The sequence below is a fragment of the Hydra vulgaris genome, chromosome 10, assembly GCF_038396675.1.
Source record: "Hydra vulgaris chromosome 10, alternate assembly HydraT2T_AEP".
In the NCBI taxonomy this organism is placed as follows: Eukaryota; Metazoa; Cnidaria; class Hydrozoa; order Anthoathecata; family Hydridae; genus Hydra; species Hydra vulgaris.
The window spans coordinates 24,285,001-24,306,636 of NC_088929.1; the positions used below are offsets into that span (position 1 = coordinate 24,285,001).

The 21,636-nt window shown below is 27.2% G+C and overlaps 1 protein-coding gene across 1 annotated transcript in view; it reads left to right on the plus strand.

The window, feature by feature from the left end:
• LOC100200323 (probable ATP-dependent RNA helicase DDX52) overlaps nt 1-21,636 on the plus strand; it is a 51,745-nt gene that overhangs the window by 4,416 nt on the left and 25,693 nt on the right. The window contains exons 2-6 of the mRNA XM_065807573.1: nt 11,912-12,110; nt 15,229-15,323; nt 15,465-15,553; nt 15,638-15,734; nt 15,819-15,899. Of these exons, the coding sequence (XP_065663645.1) occupies nt 11,912-12,110; nt 15,229-15,323; nt 15,465-15,553; nt 15,638-15,734; nt 15,819-15,899 (561 nt within the window). The remainder of the gene's footprint in view (nt 1-11,911; nt 12,111-15,228; nt 15,324-15,464; nt 15,554-15,637; nt 15,735-15,818; nt 15,900-21,636) is intronic.

Sequence of the window (21,636 nt, forward strand, 5' to 3'; positions counted from 1 at the left end):
AATGTTTTTAAAAAATTCAAGTCTATAAATTTGTGCTTTTGTGGTTTTTAAAAAAAAAAGGAAGGAGTCGTTTTCACCATAAATGGTAAATTTAAAGCCTTTTTTATAAGAATGCACACACACACACACACACACACACACACACACACACACACATATATATATATATATATATATATATATATATATATATATATATTATATATATATATATATATATAAAATACTTTTAAAGTTTCAGTTAAGTATTTTGTATTCGTCTTTTAAATTCAATTTTGGATGTATATTGTCTTTTTAATATCTTTCAAAATAAAATACACTTTTAACACAAGCAAATATAAAATGTGAGTAAGTCAGACTGGCAGACTGTCTGAAATGCAAGAAGTTTTGATGTTAGTAGAACAGATATTATTAATTAGGCTTAGTTGATTATATATTAAGAACAATGAGAGAAGATACTGATATGGATTCAGATTCTAATGAGATTCAGGAAAAAGAGCATGCCATCTGGATCCACATGTCTAACATTAAACAGATTATAAAGTCTTTCACTCTTGGATGGATGTTATTTTGAAATAACCAATTATGTCTATAAAAAAAGTTTTGGTTAGACAAAAGCTGTTTGAATAAATTCTTGTCTATACAAGCCGACTTGACTTCAAACCTGCTAAAGCCTCTTAAGGTAGTTATTTATTTATCTATTCATATTATTGTTATTTTTATTAATATTATTATTATTAATACTGTTAATATTATTATTTTTATTGCTTTAATAGATGTTCAAATATTTTAATCAACATTACAGATGTTACAAATGTTGTTCTAGTATAACTATTGAATAATCTTATGAAATAATACTGAACTAAATCTTATGAAATAATACTGAACTAAAATTAATAATGTGTGATTGTGAAAAGGAACTCACAGCAACCATTAATGTTGATTTAATGCTGAGAAAAAGTCTTTTATTAATTTAAAATATGAAAAAATATATAACTTATGTTATTTTAAAATTATGTAAATGTTAAAGTTTATTTTGAGTTTTACAGTTTTACTTTTACTTGGAAATTGCATTTCAGCAATATGCCCCTTGATTTTGACTTTGAGCATTTATTAAAAAAATTATGAAAATTCTAAAAAAAAAATGCCATATTAAAAGAGTTAAAAAATATAGGTATAGCATCCCTTTGTGGACCAATTGGTATATAATTTATGTGTTTATATAATTAGTTAAGTCTGCCTATTTAACACATATTAAAGAGACAATTTTATTTCTTAAAGAAAATAAGATTTACATTCAAACTTTTATTTTTCTTGAAAATTATAAATGGGGCTGGGTTTTAATAAGCTCTGGATGGTCAGTAAAAAACTCATTTTACAATAAGAAGTTATAAAATATTGAACATTGTTAGCTCAAAACATTTTTTCTTTCTACCACTCACTAAAAATTATTGAAAGAAAAAGACTATATATAACTTAAATAATTTATTCTTAATAAGAATAAGTTATTTAACAGAAATCATTGATTTAGGTATCATTTGTTACAATAAAAGTAGATTAAGTAAAGAGTCTTAAATGTAACAATCATTATTAAACAGCAAGTTGAAATGGCAAAAATTATGTAATAAAAGAATTAAAGTTTAACTATTTTTTTAACACAAGAATTTTTTTTTTTTTCAACACAAGAAATCATCACAAGAAAGGTATAAAAATGCTGTAGTGGTGTATTGATGTATTTTATTTTCTTCTTTTTGTTTGTGTAATTGTGTTAATAGAAATATTTTATTTCAATAATGTATTTAATTAAATTTTTATTATAGAAGCATATATTTGTGATTTTATTTCCCTTTATGTGATAAGTATTATTTATTTAAAACATAATTAAAAAAAATAGAACTATTTTTGACCAACATCTGTGACTGTAATAACACTCCTTTACTTGTACATTTATAATATTTAATATATTACAAATTTTTATAGTATCAAGTTTATCTATCTCTTTCTCACAATATATACATATATGTATATATATATATATATAGAACCCTTAGATGTTGTCCGAAAGTTTTTTCGATATTTTGTTGACAAAAAGTAAAAATTAAAATGCAAGACCGGAATTTTTTTTTTTTAATAATGATAGACTGCCTGCCCCAACCAAACCCTCAGTCGATGTAGCAGCACTCCCTTGCGGGTCAGGCTATATGTCAGTCGATGTAGCAGCACTCCCTTGCGAGTCAGGCTATTTGTCAGTCGATGTAGCAGCACTCCCTTGCGAGTCAGGCTATTTGTCAGTCGATGTAGCAGCACTCCCTTGCGAGTCAGGCTACAAGATAGTCGATGTAGCAACACTCCGCGCATGATTTACAGTAAAAAAAATAAAAATAAAAACATTTTATTAAAAAAAATAAAAATAAAAACATTTTATTAAAAAAAATAAAAATAAAAACATTGTTTATATTGTTAAAAACATTCAAAATGTTATAAAAACATTTAGAATGTTTTTAAAAACATTCTGGTCAATTAAATTTGCGTTTTTGTGGTTTTTTTAAAAAACGATTAATTTGTAATTAAATTAATGGTTTTTACTTTCGTCCAACACGGAAATGTTGGACGAAAGTCAAAAGTAATTAAAAGTGACGTATGTGTTGGCGTAAGAATCACTTTTTTCCTTCCGCTCTTCCTAAAGCCAACAAACTATAGAACTATATATATATATATATATATATATATATATATGTATAAATATATATATATATATATATATATATATATATATATATATATACATATATTTGCATATACATATATATATATATATATATATACATATATATATATATATATATATATATATATATATATATATATATATATATATATATATATATATATATATATATATATATATACAGTATTGGCCATTAATAACATTCCATCATGTTATTGTAGTATGAATATAAGTTTGAAATTACATATTTTAAAAATTAAAAGAGATTTTTTCTTTAATTTTTTTTTATTCAAATAAATCAAATAATTACTATATAAATTTATTATAAAGTAATAATAAAATAAAAAAATTAAAAAGTGAAATATTGAAATGAAAACAAGTGTTCATATGTATCAAAAAAAAATGTGGCCAAAATAAACAAACCACATCAACAAAATTAACTAACTATAAGAACAAAAAAAAAATTATAATACACAAAAAATGAAAAAAAAACAAAATTAATATTTTGTTGACAATCCTTTAGCTTTTAAGCATTCATTGATCCGTTTCGGCATGGAATTCACTAAATTCTTAGTAATATCTTTTGGAACATTATTTAGTAATTTTGTTACTTCTTCTTTCAGCTGGTCCAGATCTTTTATTTCAATTTTACCAAGATTGTGGTCTAACCAAGACCACAAATTCTCTATGCAATTGAGATCTGGACTATTGGCAGGCCAAGACATGACTTTAATGTAGTTTTCTTCAAACAATTGCTTGCAAATCTTAGCATTATGACATGGAGTGTTATCTTGTTGGAAGATAATTCCCGTGTCTTTTCGGAAAATGTCAATATAAGGCATCAAATAATTATCCAATATGTCTAAATATCTTTGAGAATCAAGCCTGCCATCAAATAGTTTGAAGCAACCGACACCTTCATAGTTCATGCAGGCCTAGATACCTATACTGCCACTACCTTGTTTTTTTCTATACATAGAACAACCTGGGCGCATTCTTTCATGTGGCATTCTTCTCAGCATTACTCGGTTTTTTCTTGAATCGACCTCAATGTTCATTTTATCGCTGAAAAGAACGTTGTGCCACATGCTCTTAGGCCAAATTTTATGAGCTAAGCACCAGTTTTTCTTTGCTTTCTGATGTTTTTTTGATAGACGGGGTTTTTTGCAAGCAGCTCGCCACATGTAATTATGTTTTTGTCGTACTCTACTAATTGTTCGAACACTAGCAACAACACCAGAAGCATACTGCCATTTTCGACTGAGATCAGTAGATGATAACTTTCTAATTTTTTTCACTATGCGAATAAGTGAGCGTTCATTTCTTTCATTTGAAATGGTGGGTCTTCCAGGACGCGGAATATTTTCAATTGTTTTGTATTCATGATATCGGTTGATTATGCTTTTTGTCTTCATGATATCGGTCGATTCTGCTAACAGGTGGATGTGTTGTGTTTAAATGTTTCGCAATTTTTCTCATAGAGATGTTTTGTTCATTCATAGCTATGATTTTACATTTTGTCATATTATCAATAGTTTTTCCAGTCATTTTGATTTTTTTATTGCTGAAATGTTGTAGTTGCTAATTAGATGCTAAATTTTATATTTCATTTACACAAACTTTTTAAACATTTGTAACAATTTTTAAGAAAAACTCTCTAACAATAATTATTAATTTGCAAATAACTTTAAAGTTTTACTCAAAGACAAACGCAATTTTGAAGGAATTTTGAAATAATAGAGTGGATAGTTAATTTTGGCCATTATAAATATTTTAGATTATGAGGTAAGTGTTAAGAAAAACCAGATGATTAGCGCATCAATTGATACTTTTTTGAAAATCTATATTTATCTAAAAGAAAATATGATACTCATCAATTTACACTTTTTATATTTGAAATGAGTTAAACAATCATTGATTTATTATCAATCAAAGTCGAATAATATCAAAAAAACCATGGTGGATTGTTATTAATGGCCAATACTGTATATATATATATATATATATATATATATATATATATATATATATATATATATATATATATATATATATATATATATATATATATATATATATATATATATATATATATATATATATATATATATATATATATATATATATCAGGGTGTTAGCCTGATGGCACCGCGTATAACACAGAATTCCCAATTGATTTAAATTTCTTAAAGGTTCAGATGATCATAAGCAAAAAAAAAAAGTTATATCAGGGTCAGATTTAAGGTGTTATGTTAGACACGTAGTAAATGTACATACGATGTAGAAAATGTAATAGTACGCTCAACATAGAAATGAATTAAGTTGATTGATTTTTATTTTAATATTGTTATTAACAAGAAAAATCATTTATTTAAAAGTTAAAAAAAATTTAATTTTAAATTGACTCAGTTATTCTCTAGTTTATATTTTTCAATATGTTATATGTTCAATTATTATTTTTATTTATTCTTATTGTTCAGAAAGTCTTTATTTACGTTTTTACTGTTTATCTTAAGTTAAGAAAGTTACAAAAATATTTGCATACTAATAAATAATAAGTAATATACTTTAAAATAAGTTGATAATATTTTATATTAAAGGAATTAAAAATACTTTCCATTAACTAAATTTGCTGGTAAAGAACACTGATAATAACAACAACAACAACAACAACAACAACAAATCAAAAATGAAACTTGCAATGAAACGTATAATTTTTGTTTTATTTGCCTAAAACAAAAAAAGAAGATTATTAAATATACATAAATTTTTATATTTTTTATTTTATTTACAAATGCAAAATTTTATTTTACAAAAACTGTATTTATAGATACAAAAATTTTTTATTTACAAGTACAAAATTTACGTAAATTAAATGTAAAAGTATGTTAGGTATTTAAATGTGTTTACTAAATTTACTTGCTGCTTTTGTGCAATGAATGAGTCTCACTCTGCCCCTTAAGTGTCTTTGTTGCTTATTTAAATTATTTCTAAATTAGGATATTGCAACGAAAGTTATTTTAACTAACATTCTATTTGACTGAAATTATGAGCTAAGTAAGTTTCTCATTTATAAGTTATCAAGCTATCATAAACTTTCTCATTTAAAAGCTATTGATTTAAGTAAGTTTTTTTTACTTATTGTTGACAACATTTTAAAGCCTTAAATATCATGTTTAAAGCAATTTTAAATCTATAAATTTATTTAAAATTTACACATAAAAGTTTATTTATTGATAAAAATTATAATAAAAAATTAGCTGAACAAAAACACAAAAAAGTTAAGAAAATTTTTTTAAGTATTTTAAAGTTATAGTTTTAAATTACTATATTCAAAAACTTATATTCCATACAATATATAGTGTTTTTATCAACAGTCGTCAATTAGAAAGTTGTTTCAGCTATTTAAGAAGTTACAACAGGATCGTGGAAATAGTCAAAAAAATTTTGTTAAAAATTTAATACTGTTAAGCATTTTTTTAATTTACATTTATAATTTAAAAATGAAAGTAAATATAAAAGAAGACAATATATATAAATAATCATTTAAACTTTTTCAAGCTGAATTTAAAAGTCATGTACGCAATTAAAATTGATCAAAGTATCAAATTCATTCATTTAAATTTTAATAGCAATGAATTGTAGAGCTTGGTGCAAAAATGATGTAACTCCACTTTTGTTGATTTTTTGATTTAAGCGGAATATTACTAGTAATAAAATGCTCTAACAGTTTATGCAAAAATAATTTAGATTAGAGCACTCCTTATGCCATTTAACTAAGTATTTGACTGAATGATACTTATTACCTACATTCAAAGTTAATCTATTTTTTTAATCTCCTGAACAATTAGTAAAAATGAAGTTACATTGTTTTTGCACTGAGGACTTCAATTGTCTTTCATTCTTGTTTTTTCTCTACTATACCACACAAACAAGAGAAGCTATTTATATATAAAATAGTTTAAGTTGCTCATGAATGAAACAAGTTAGATAATAATAACTTAACATTTATAAAATATAAAAATTTTCCTGCTCGAGCTTTGGGTTGTCTTAAACTTTTTTTTAAAGGCCAGAAGCAATGATCTTTTTTTCGCAAATCTAAATTTCCTATATTGCGAAAGTGCTGTATAAAGTTATTTTCTTGCTAACACCCAATATCTATCTATCCATCTATCTGTCTATATATATATATATATATAATATATATATATATATATATATATATATATATATATATATATATATATATATATATATATATATAATTAATTAATTAGTAAAAAACACTTATCTAACTTTTATCTTCGACTTGCTGGATTTCACCATTGCTGGATCATCAGGAAGAGTACTTCAAGTCGAAGATAAAAGTTAGATAAGTGTTTTTTACTAATTAATTATTGCTCTGTTCTTTAAGAACATTGAGCACTCTATTTGTAAAATACACTAACATAATTTACATATATATATATATATATATATATATATATATATATATATATATATATATATATATATATATATATATATATATATATATATATATATATATATAAATACATATATATATATATATATATACAGATAGATGGATAGATAGATATTGGGTGTTAGCAAGAAAATAACTCATTATATATATATATGTATATATATATATATATGTATATATATATATATATATATATATATATATATATATATATATATATATATATATATATATATATATATATATATACATATTTCAGACTGTTATATACATGTTCAGACTATATATATACATATTTCAGACTGTAAGTCAGTTAGCAACTACAATGCATACAACATAAAAGAAGGAAATGTCTAAAAATGTTGGAAAAGCTGGTCTGCTCTGCAAAAGTCTTCATGCGAAAAAATGTTCTTTAATGTTATTAGTGGTCAACTAACATTGAATTCAGCAACTACTAGTAAACAACAATTAACAGTAAGGGCCATAGTTCTTTTGCAAGCAAAGGTAAGCAATTTAATTATCAACTACAACTTAAATTTCAACCGTTGATAACAATTAAAAAATATGGGTTTTAAGATTTAGTTAGTGACCTTATTCCCTAATTCATGGTTATGTCTTACAGACAAGCTTGATGTATAATACTTAAAAATATTTCTAATACAATAAAAGATCACATTCATTTGATTGCAGAGCAAGTCTTAAGCATACATATTGGCTTTGAGCTTGATCCTTGTAAAATAACTTTCATTATGACTGACAATAGTTCCAAGTTCGTCAAAACAACCACAAGATTTGTTGAATGAAGAAGAGATTATATGAAATAAATATGATACATATGAAATGAATAAGAACAAAGTAGTTGGAAGTATTTCACAAATTACAAGAAATGTGCCAGCCACAATCTCAACTTGCTAGCCAAAAGTGACATTCTAAAATTGATTAAAAGTAATGTGGGAATATACTTTTGAAACCAGGAGTTTAAGGAAAGTTTCTCCAGATCATGGATGCATCGAAATTGTGTTGTTTTAAACTGGTGCAGTTGTTTCAAATCAAGTAGCAGATTCAGTAACATCCAGAACAATTTCAAGTTTTCTAATAACTGTTACTTTAACTGCCTTTATCTATTTCTTTTATGAACTTTTAGAAGAAAAACTTTAAGTTTATACAAATTATTGTTAAAAAATAATCTCCAGAGTTTCTTTTTCCATATCATCCTCAACAAGTTTTATTAAATCTTATGATTCTTCGATCAATGATTGTTTATGTCAGCATTGTGGATATGGTTTTTCACCTGATACTATGAATTTTCTGTATAGGAACTTTGCTTTATCATAGTTGACAAAGACTGTCTGTAAAATGAGCTCTTTTAATAGCTATAAAAACTTTGAATAAACCACCTAAAGCTGAAAGTTGATATTTAATCCTGCTATTTTAGAGGTTAGCTGAAAACTCTCTTTTACATTTAGGAATATCTTTGAAGGTTTCAATTCCAAGCAACATTGCATATGTTGTCAGATAATATCCTTGTTATTACAGTCTCTTGCAAAAGTTTAGAATCAGTTAGAATAATTAAATAAAATAAAATATTGTTTTATGTGAATGACAGCAAAACACTTCTAGATAGTGATGCATTATATAGTCTATGCATTAAGAAAATTCTATAAGTAAATATAAATATAGTAGCTATATTTCTATAAGTAGCTTTTAAAGTTCCAGGAATAATTATAAATTCTTGGAATTATCATTTGATAGCATTGTTTGCAAATTTGTGACCAATATATTTCATCAAATTAATGGCAAAACAATCGTGTTCAGTTGTAAAGTGTGCTTTAGCTGTTGCACTTTCAGAAATGCGTTTATCTTAATGACAGATTTTCTTTCAGACTTGGCATTAGTCAAAAAGCTGTGCATGTAGCTGTTAGAAACATGCAGCAACTAGAACTTTTAATGATGCTCCACAATCTGGAAGACCTTAATAAATCTTGCAGCGCAATGATAGATTACTGAAGCGATTACTAAAAAAACAGCCTTTAGTTATTCTGCAGAATCTTGAGCAAAAGCTTTCCGTCAGTGGCGTGCACACAAGTATGAGTACAATATCTCTGTGGTTGTGTAAAGATTTGGATCTTAAAACCTTCCCGCAAAAAAAACAAAGGATAACGCCTACGAACTGACTGGGGACAGTGCATATTCTCAGATGAATCTTCTATCAAATAGTTTAGGACAAGATGTAATCATATGCAATGTCCAGCAGGACAAAGATATAATCAATGATACATCATACAGACTATAGAGCACCCACCCAAACAGATGATTTGGGGGTGTATAGTAGGGTGATGGTATAATAACTTTTTTTTAAAATACTATGTGAAATTGTTCCTAAAACATGAATAATTGTGTCCAAAACACAATTTAATAAGAATTTGTTGAATTTTTAATAATCATTGAAAAAAATAGCTAATAAACTTAGCTATTTCTTTCAATGATTACCGTTCTTCAGGGATTAGAAAGTAGCCCAATAAGATATAAATTGCTTTGCTGTTCTGTCTTGCTGAATGAGAACATGGTAATTTAGTTGGTAGCTCCAGTTTGGGTAAAATATTCTTATCCAAGTAATGTCTGAGGGCAATGTATAACCTGAAGAAAAAAATGCATACACGATATGGATATATAATGCATACATATCATTGATGTTGAAAAAGAAAAAATTTAATGAAACAAACATAGCCAATAGTCTATAATCATCTCTCCAAGTTTTAACAGTAGGAGGAGGATGAGGCATTTTATGCAGGACATTATATGATTCTTTTAATTGTGGCTACTTATCTTTTAGTTTCTTTATAAACTTAAAATCAATTAGAGCAGGTGATGTCAAACATAAAAATGAAAGATTTTGATGCTGATGTTCCTTAAGCTTTTATTTCAAGCTATCTTAGACACAGTTATTATCTTTCTGAAGAAACAGTTGTCTTTTGTTTATTTGATAAAAGTCTCGACAATAAAGTTAAAGAAAAAGTTGCTCAGCAGTTGTTAAAATCAAATAAACCTGAAATCCTTAAACTTAAAAAGTTTAAGCCTGTAGAAATAAATGAAAATTCAGAACTTAATGATTATGTTGGTCGTAATTCATGGCTGTTATTTAAAATAGTTCCTTGTTTATCAAAGTGGTTAGAAAGTCCACCTGATTTATGGACTGATGATTCTGATTATAAAAAAATGCAAAGGTTTATAAAGAGATTATAAAAAGGTTTATAAAGAGTCTGTGTCAATGACTGTTGTAAAAGAGCTATTAAATTGGTAAAAGACTTTATTGGTTCAACAATTAAAGTGGAAAAGTTACAAGATATTTTACTGGTTTTGAAGGAATACAGAGTCAATCTTCCATTTTATAAGTGTAACTGGTCTAAAGAAATTCTTAATAAATTGTAAGAAAAGTTTAACTTTTTATAAGAAAATTTTTTTATGTATATTATTTACAAAATGTGTTTGTAAAACCTTTAATCAAAGTCTTTTACATTTTTAACAGTTTACTTTTGTTTTTTTATCTTTATTAAGTACAATATTTGGATTCCTTATTTAACAAACTTCTTAAATGCAAATTTTATTAAGTTTTGTAATGAATATTTAAGAGTATTTAGATAAATATACAATTGAAAGCATAGTAAAAACCAGGTCTTTAAAAGAAACCAGGTATATGTATGCGGTAGTGGTGTAGTGGTAAAGCGCTCGCTTCATAAGCGAGAGGTTCCGAGTTCGATCCCCACCCCGTCCCTGGTAGTACTGCGCTCAACTTGTTTCTCCGCGCAGCGGCCTTGTTTGTCGAGGTTCGTGTTTCGGAGTTGAGAGAGGGTTATAACCACTATTAAGTAGCCTCCTCATCTGTAGTGGCCTTCTTGGCCTTGAGGAGGTGAATAACAAAAAAAAAACAAGGTCATATTTCAAAATGTGTTATCTCGAGAAATTTTAAATATTTTGAGCTGAAATTTTATACGAACCTACCTAATAGTAGAGTCAGCTCACACAAAAAAAATTTATTAGTTTTGTTGGTCCTTGATCCAATTAAGATAGCAATTTAACGAATAATTGGTCAAAAATGACTTTTTTAAAAATATTCAAACCCTCAGGGAGGTCAGGAAAATTGAAATATTTTTATAACTTTTTTTGGAATTGTCTTGTATATCAACGTAGAATGGGAAAATAATGTGGCAAAGTTACAGTTTTTCCGACCCCTAAAAACGGACCTGCCTAATATGCATTCTAAAAAATGAAGAAACCTGCCTAGAGTAGCAAATTAAAATTTAGCTAAAAAAAAGTTAGTTAATTTCAGCTATGTAGTTACTTATAATGGTTCTGATTTAAAAATCACATAAGATAATAATCTAGATAATTTAATAAAGAACCTTCATTTTAATTGTTGAAGGTTTATAGAATAATTAATCTTAGTGCATAGTTATGAAAAAAGAAGTTCAAATTCAACAATAAAATTTCTAAATGTTTATTATTTGTTTATTAATAAAATGTTTATTAAAAATGTTTATTAAATGTTTATTAGTAAAATAAACTTTTATTATGATCTAGAATAAACATTTAAATATGTTATCGTTAATTTTTTGTTTTTGCAAAAAAAAAATTGTTTAAATAACGCCTGATAAATATGCATCAACTAATACATTAAATGTTCAATACTTTTTGTTAAGATAATATCTAGTTCCAGTTCTACTATTGATAAAAATGATTTTATTGAAGAGCTTGATTTTTTTGGTACAAAAAAAGATAGCAAAAAAGATGGCAACAAAACTTGTTTTAATGAAACAAAAACTGTTATTGATGATGATGTAGAAAAAGTCAAAATAGAAGATATAAATAAAAAGAAAAAAAAGAAAAGAAAATTACCAGGTATTTTTAATATAGTTTATATTTCATTAAAAACAATCATATTATTATTAAATATATTTTGATTTTGGACTTGCTATAGTCCATAGTCTAAATTCCTATTGTTGCTATAGTTGCTATAGTTTAAAGTAAACTGTATGTAAACTGCACATAAACTGCACATAAACTGCATGTAAACTGCAAGTCAACTGCAAGTAAACTGCATCTAAGCTGTGTGTAAACTGCAAGTAAACTGCATGTAAACTGCAAGTAAATTATCTAGAATTGTCACTTTACAAGAATGGTCTTTGTAAACTAAACTTTATTTATTAATAGTTATGTGAAGGTTATAATTTTTAGGTTACGTTTACTTTTTGTTTAATTTAAATATTTTTGTTATATATTTTTATTTATGAGTTCTTTAAAATGATCCATTTAAAATGATCCATTTGCATTTACGTTTTGTTTGACCTTTTTTTTTATAAATTTTTTTTTTTCTTGTTATAAGTAACTTCTTCACTTCCAACAAGACTTCTAGCAACCACTATTAAAGTTTGAAGTTACTGGAAGAGAAAAGATAAAATTTATAGAGCAAAATAGCAATTAACAGACAACTTAAAAGATTGCAAATTATATGAATCAGCCAAAGAACTGATGTTCAAGGAAAAAAACTAGACAAATAAGAATTTTTGGAGCACTTAAGAACAGTCACTGTAAAGGATAGGACTTAATTGAATGATGAGTAACACAAGAATGAATTTTAGTTGATGGTACAAGAGATGCTAGCTCTTTAGAGCAGTGCCCATTATAGTATTTATAGAAAAGAAAAGGAGAAGCAACATTATGACAATGTGATAATGGTTGGAGGTTGGCTGCAGGAGCAGGTACAACTGTGTTTACAATGCGTTTTTGCACCTTGTCTAAAAGAGAAAGGTCATGATTTGAAAATCCACTCCAGGTATGACAACAGTATTCCATACAAAGACAGATTTGTGATGTATAGAGATAAAGAATAGAATCCGGAGTAAGAAAGAATCGAGCACGATAAAGAGATGCAACTTTAGTAGATGCTGATTTTGCAATCGATTTGATAAATGGTTTCCAAGAAAGATCGAAAGTAAGAGTTAGTCATAGAAGATGAAGGGTAGATGACTCATCAAATATGTATTTGATGAGTCATCTACCCTTCATCTTCCGAGATTGAGTTTTATCTGAGCTTAAAGTTCACCAGCCACTGAGAACCCCATGTAGAATCATCAGCAAAAAGTATAGGGCCAATTATAGAAGAGAAACCCTATAAGTTACAGGAAATGAAGAAGAGTGCTGTCCATTGAAAACAACTTTTATACTATGATTGGTAAGGTAGGATTCAATAATTTTAAAGATGTTACCTGATACACTGTAAGAAGAAAGCTTATGGAGTAAACTAGGATGCCAAACTTTATCAAAGGCTTTAGAAAGTAGAACGAGAAGATCGAAATCCGTATTGATGATCAGAAAGTAAGTTATTAGATTCAAGATGAGAAAGTGTTTGTTAATTAAAAACTGAAAAATCTTGCTTATGATGCAAAGAAAACTAATTGGATGGTAGTTAGGGGAGTCAGATTGTTCTCAGAGCGAGTCAGATTGCTCTCCAGAATTTTTGAAAATAGGGATAACAGATGTCGCTTTCCAGTAGGCTGGAAAGCAAGACTCTGATAAGCGCTTGTTAAATAGTTTTTGAAGTACAGACGACAGCTCCGGAGAACACTTCTGCAAGACTATAACAGGGATGTTGTCCGGACCGCAAGCAGTAGAAGAGTTTAAGTTGGAAATTACTTTAAACACAGAGCTGGGGTGATACAAAGGTCAGACAAGTGATTGACCTGTTTGTCAACTGTATCAGGTAGAACACGGCTAGTAGAATCAAGAGGTTATATTGATAAGAAGTTCTTGGCAAACAGTTTAGCTTTGTCTTTAGGTGAGGTGACAAAATCTGAACAAGAGAGATGGTATAACAGATTTACACTTAACATAAATACTTAGTTTAACTGGAAACAATGTATTATAAATATATCTACACTAGTCTAATAGATGAAGAAGGGATGCAAGGCTGGTCAACAGATAGAATCTGTTTACCCTTTAAGTCTTGCTGTAGAAGCCTTCTACAAGATAGTAGCCAGATGCGTTTAGCATCTGCCCAAGATGAGTATTTTTATTGAGACACCACTCTAGCCTTTACTCAACCAAGAGCACCTAGGCAGGGGGTGTTTTAAGTCAGAGTTGGTTTCTCCTAGCCTTTGCCTAAAAAAGCGTATCCTATTAGGCAGTAGCACATGAAGCAGGTTGTACTGGGTTACATGTTACCAGTAGCAGGATAACCTGACCTGACATTTAATCAATAAAAATGATCCATTAAAATGATCCATTTTAACCCAATAAAAGCTTTAAGTTTTAGCTGTCTTTAAAATTCTTCAGTTTTTTTTGGTTTTACAAATTTTTTTATAAGATTTTGAGTTTTACAAATTTTTTTATAAAATTTTGGGTTTTACAAATTTTTTTATAAAATTTTGGGTTTTACAAATTTTTTTATAAAATTTTATCACTTTTTGTTTGTTTCTTCAATCTTATTGTATTATCTTTAGTTAAAAGTCTTTGCAATAAAAGTTGATTGATCGAAAACAGACAAACAAATCATATTAACATATTTAGCTATTAATATTGCTATTAAGTTCTGTTTTAGTGATGATCCTAAAAAACGAAAATATAAAGTTCTTTGGAAAAATTTTTTGAATAAATAAATTTTTTAATTTTATTGTAGCTGTAGTCAAGCTATTGTTTTATTTTATTTGTATCTCTATCCAAGCTATTTTTTTTTATTTTTTATTTTATTGTAGTTGTAGTCAAGCTATTGTTTTATTTTATTTGTATCTCTAGCCAAGCTATTGTTTTTAATTTTTAATTTTATTGTAGCTGTAGTCAAGCTATTGTTTTATTTTATTTGTATCTCTAGCCAAGCTATTGTTTTTAATTTTTAATTTTATTGTAGCTGTAGTCAAGCTATTGTTTTATCTTATTTGTATCTCTAGCCAAGCTATTGTTTTTAATTTTCATTTTATTTGTAGCTGTAGTCAAGCTATTGTTTTACTTATTTTTTTTTTAGATGATGGCATTACTTTGCTAAGTTGTAAAAATAAAAAAGTTAAAGACAAAAATGTAAAATCTAAAGAAAAAGCTAATCAACAACACATTGAAAAAGTATAACAAAATACAGGATTTAGCTTTGGTTAAAATACAAAATTTCAACATTTATTCTAAATTACCATTAAATGATTACCTTTTTTTTTAATTAATTTACATTATTCTTATGTTGTGCTTTTAAATATTTTATTTTTGCAGATAAATATCTTTCGTAAGGAACATCTCATACATGTTTATGGTTTTGACATTGCTGATCCAATTTCATCTTTCCTAGATCTGAAAGAAAGGTTTTCAGTTTTGTTTGTAATTCTTTATAAATTTTACTTAATCTATAAAATTTTTTATTTTTCAAAATTGCTTTTGTAATCAAGATTTAATGTTCCAACTATCATTATGAAAAATGTCAAGGAAAATGGTTTTGAAGTTCCTACTCCTATTCAAATGCAAGCTATACCAGTAATTTTACAGGTGCGATTTTTACAAGATCTTTTTATTTGTTGAAATCAAATATATCATTATTTTTTAAAATATATCATTATTTTTTATGCTTAGCATCGTGAGATGTTGGCATGTGCACCTACCGGAAGTGGGAAGACACTTGCTTTTATTTTACCAATCTTATTTCATTTAAAGGTTTTTAAATTTTTTTCTAATGTTAGAATGGAATCCCAGGTTTTAAAAAATCCTATAAATATCTTTTGTCAAAATATTTTTTTTTGTTGTTGTGCAAAGTTTATTCTTCAATTGATTTTATTCTTCAAGGTTGGATAAAAAAAATAACTAGGTCTAATATAATATTAACCAATATTTGTTCTATAATACTATTTTATATAGGATTCTTCGTATTATTATATATAGAATTATATAATAAGAGCGAAAAATATTGAAATAATAAGTTTGGAATAATTTTTTTTTTTTTTCAAGTTTCAAAAGAAAAAACTACTATTTTGTACAGAATAAAATTTGAGCTATAATAAAATTTTTTATGTAATATAATCTTATACATAACATTAACTTTCATTAAATTAGAATGCATTAGAATTATTTTTTGGTTCCATATTTGTTATCTATGGCGCTATATTTGTTAGTTCTGGTTATTGTAATATAAGTATATAAGTATTCTTCCTTTAATCAAATAAGAGTTTATTTCTGGAAACTTTTAAAAAAATGGAAATGTTTAAAAAAATTTCTGGAGCTACACAAAATACTCTTCTATCATAGAAGAAACACACTATGGAAAGCAGCATTTAAATGGAATATTTTAAATATAACATTGATAAAAGGTAAAAATAGTAGTTACTGCTTTCATGGTTCTGGAACATAACAGCATTATACGGACCTATATTTTTTTTAAAAAAAAGGTTGACTTGACAATGATTTAACAAAGAAGTTTTACATATTAAAATAAATATTATGCTGGAGTTAAATACACTAATGAGTTAATTGCACTGCAACATAACTTTGTTAAAATATTCTGCCTTAACAAAATCTTTGAACAGCTTTTATTTGTTTAATTTGTTTTATTTATTTTATTTGTTTATTTGAATAAAAGTGCTTACTGTAGTTAGTTTAATTACATTCAGATTGAGATTTGTGATAAAAATTTTGAAAACTGACGCTAAGTATAGGGTATTGTAGTGTTAAAAAAGATTAAATATGCTTGATTATGTTAGATATGTTTATATATAGAAAAAGATCATGTTCCCACTAATACTGTTTGCACAGGCAAGATCAGATAGCGTCAGTGTTATATTTTTGAATTTCTAAATGACTATTTCTTAAAATTCTAATTGCGGCTTTGCAACTACAAATGATTTTTATTTTAAAAAAAATTAGCGCGTAACAAATAAAAAATATATGCTAATTTATTTACTTTATTTATTAAAAATTTTTTATTTTATTAACGATTTTGTTGTGAAAGCAAAGATTATTTTCCAAACATCATTTATTAAAATTACATTGTTGTATATATGGTTTAATAAAAAATAATTGTTGTGATTTAACTTACGTTATAAAAAAAAAGTTTAACTTACATTTTGTGCAGATTTTTGATGCAGCCATTTATTTAAAGTTAAATTTTAAGTAAAAAAAAGAAATATTTAGGAAAGAAAACCGAAAAAATAATTACGATAAAAATGAGCTAATTTTTTTTTAAGAATAAATGAAATTTCAATATTGAATAATATTTAGTAATATTTTAAAATAAATTTGACAGTTAAGTTAAATCCAAGCATTATCTTTAATTTTAATAGGCTTTAATATATTTCTTAAATCAAAATTTAATATACATTTTTTAAATCTAAATTAAATTATTTTTTTTTTTTTTCATCAGAATAAAATTTATATTTTTATTAAATTAGTTTTAAATTATATATTTTTTATCAAAATCAAATTATGTTATTATGATCTTTGCTTCAAGCTTAACGTATTAGCGTTTTTTAAGCAAAAAAATCAATCATTACAATAAAATAAAAGCAAAATAAAAATAATTTTTTAATTTTATTTGAGTATTTTTCATTAGTAAATAGCGCTTATATCTAACATAATTGTCATTCAAAATTTTGTAACAAATACTTTTACATAAATGTCATTCAAAAGTTAATGTGATTTTTTAAAAAATTAATTAATTAATTTATCTTACTGCTTACAGAATAATTTAAAAGTTAAAAAATGATATAAAGTGGCTTAACCGAAATCGCTTACTGCTTACTTAAAATCGTTTAAAGCATATGTAAATCACTCAATGCGTAGCGCTTTAAAACAAGGCCTGCATATTTATATATATATATATATATATATATATATATATATATATATATATATATATATATATATATATATATATATATATACACATACATATATATATATATAAACATACATACATATATATATATATATATATATATATATATATATATATATATATATATAAATATATATATATATATATATATATGTATATGTATATATATGCATACATACATGCATATATATATGTATATATATCAGGGATGCGGAGTCCCAAAAAGGACTCCGGATTTGAAAGTAACAAAAAGATTTCTTTATCCTAGTTTTTGGTATCCAGGAGCTCTAAAAATATAGATAAGTTTATGGACTACTAATAGGAAAAAAATGAAGACCTTTAGGTTAGAGGAACAATCGTCTTTTGAGCCCGGAGTCCCTAGGTATAATGGTGGCAAGGACTCTCAGACTCCAGGACTTCAGGCTTAAAAACAATAAGTTTCAAGTCATTAAGTATCATGAATTGTTGTTATTATAGGAGATAGTAAGTCAAAAAACATGTTTAGAGTTTCTGGACACAACAGTCTCAGAAAAAGTAGAGATATAAAGCCGGAGTCCTTTTTGGACTCCGCATCCCTGATATATATATATATATATATATATATATATATATATATATATATATATATATATATATATATATATATATATATATACACACATACATACATACATACATACATACATACATACATACATACATATATATATATATCTTATACTGCTGATTTAGGTGAGCAGTGTGCTGTCATACTGAAATAGCCTGCTGCCGGGGGCTTCAGTACATAAATGGACTGACAAACAGCCTGACTCGTAGTGGAGTGCTGTTACATCGACTGAGGGTTTGGGATGGGGCAGCAATCTTTTCATTCATTATTCTTCGTTTTCTTCTTTTTCTAAAAAGCCGTATTGATTTAGATAAGCAAAAAAAGTGAGCAAATGCTCACATTAATATGCTATAGTAGATATATATATGTGTGTGTGTCGTGGACAGGAAAGGCGTGTGATCGCACTCCAATTATGACCATGCAAGTAATGGTTTTTTTGAAAGCTTGACCACAGTTTTTTAGATTAAAAATGTGCTGAAAAAAAGGGAAAAAACTAGCGAAACTATATAAAAAAGAAAGAAATTTTAGCGAAAGAGAAATTCAGAAAAAAATTAAAACCTATAGTTAAAAAAAAATCAACTATTAGGTAACCAAAAAAGTTCGTGCGGTTTTTGGTAATTGAATTGTTTTTAGCATTTTTTACAACACCCACATTGCACAAGGCAAGTAGCTTTGTTGTGTAATAGAACGCGTGTGTCACGCGTAGTTGCTGCATATATAGTGTAGGCTTGTAACGAGCTTACAGGAAAGGTTTTGTGTAAAGAAAGGATGGCAACCCAACCAACGATTATTTGATCTTGCTTACTTTACGAGTTCAAACTTGGAAGGAATGCAACACAAGCGGCCAAAAATATCTGCACAGCATTTGGAGAAGGTACAGTAAGTGAACGCATAGCACAGAAGTGGTTTCAGCGATTCTCTTCGGGAGATGAGTCCATCGAAGACCTGCCGCGTTCTGGATGCCCATTGTTGATTGATGAGGATGAACTGAAGGATGCTGTTGAGTCTGACTCCAGCCAAACTTGCCAAGAACTTGCAGTGAGGTTTGCTGTGAGTGTTGAAACCATCCGCCTGCATCTGCATGCGATTGGGAAAGCGTGGAAGCTGAGTCGGTGGGTTCCGCACAAATTGTCGATCGACAACAAGAAGCAACGGCTTACGATCTGCACATCACTCTTATCACGCCACAATGTTGAGCCTTTTCTTGATCGTTTATTGACATGCGACGAAAAATGGATTGTGTATTTATTTATGTGTTTTTATATATCAATCAAAGATAGAATACATAAACAAATGAAAAATTATAATATAAATTATTATTATTTTTTTTTTAAACATCGCTTCCAACAAGGCTGCAAGCAACCACTAATTAAAGTTGGAAGTTACTGAAAGAGAAAAGATGAAAATTGTAGAGCAAGGTAACGATTGACAGACAACTTATAAGATTGCAAATTATATAAATAAGGAAAGCAAGATAAAGGAAGCGAAATCCAAAGAACTGATGTTCAAGGAAAAAAACTAGACAATAAAGAGTTTTTGGAGCACTTAGGAACAGTCACAGAAAAAGGATGAGACTTAATTGAATGACGAGTAACACAAGAATGAATTTTAGTAGATGACACAAGAGATGCTAGCTCTTTAGAGCAGTGCCCATTATAGTATTTATAGAAAAGAGAAAGAGAAACAACATTACGACGATGTGATAATGGTTGGAGGTTGGCTGCAAGAGCAGGTCCAACTATGTTTACAATGTGTTTTTGCACCTTGTCTAAAAGAGAAAGAGCATCATTAGAAGATCCGCCCCAGATATGGCAACAGTAATTCACACAAGACCGGATTTGAGATTTATAGAGATAGAGAATAGAATCCAGAGCAAGAAAGTGTTGAGCTCGATAAAGAGATGCAACCTTAGCAGATACTAATTTTGCAACGGATTTGATATATAGTTTCCAAGAAAGATCAGAAGTAAGATTTAATCCTAGAAGATGAAGGGTAGATGACTCATGGAGTACATTACCATTCATAAATATAGGAAGATCTAAATTATTGGGATAATGATTGGCTGAAAAAAATTAAGTTTTATCTGAATTAAAGTTCACCAGCCACTGTGATCCCCATGCTATAGCAGAAGTGAGATCTTTTCCAAGCTTAAATGCCTCCTCCAAGCAATTAGAGAGTGTTGGCTTCTTATCATGACAAGAATAAATGGTAGTATCATCAGCAAACAATGGCACCTTAGATGTGAGAATATCTGGAAGATCGTTAATGTAAATTAAAAAGAGTATAGGGCCAAGGATAGAACCTTGAAGAACCCTTGAAGTTACAGAATAAGAAGAAGAGTGCTGTCCATTGAGGACAACTTTAATACTACGATTGGATAGGAAGGACTCAATAATCTTAAAGATATTGCCAGATACACCGTATGAAGAAAGCTTATGGAGAAGACCAGCATGCCAAACATTATCAAAGGCTTTTGAAATGTCAAGAGGGATGGCCTTAACCTCTCCACCTTTATCTAAAGAGGCCGTGTATATATATATGTGTGTGTGTGTATATATATATATATATATATATATATATATATACACACACATACATATATATATATATCAATTTATAAACCTATCCTTTTCTTTCTCTCTATGTCCTAGTCTATATCATATTATAATATAATAAGCAACTCATTAATGCTCATTTAAACATGTTTGACACAGAACTCACGGCAGCCATTACACCCGAGTTAATGGCGAAAAAGAGTCGCAGCACTTTTTTTATAAGAAAATATGAACCAAAGTCAATACCTAACTTATGTAAACTTTAAATTATGTAATGTTAGAACATACTAAAACATATCGTACACCCAGGTCAAGAGTGCCAATAGTCAAAAAGTGTCAAACTGAGAAAATCAGGGTTGAAGTTTTAAGTTTTTAATATTTTTTCCAACTAAAAGTGCCATT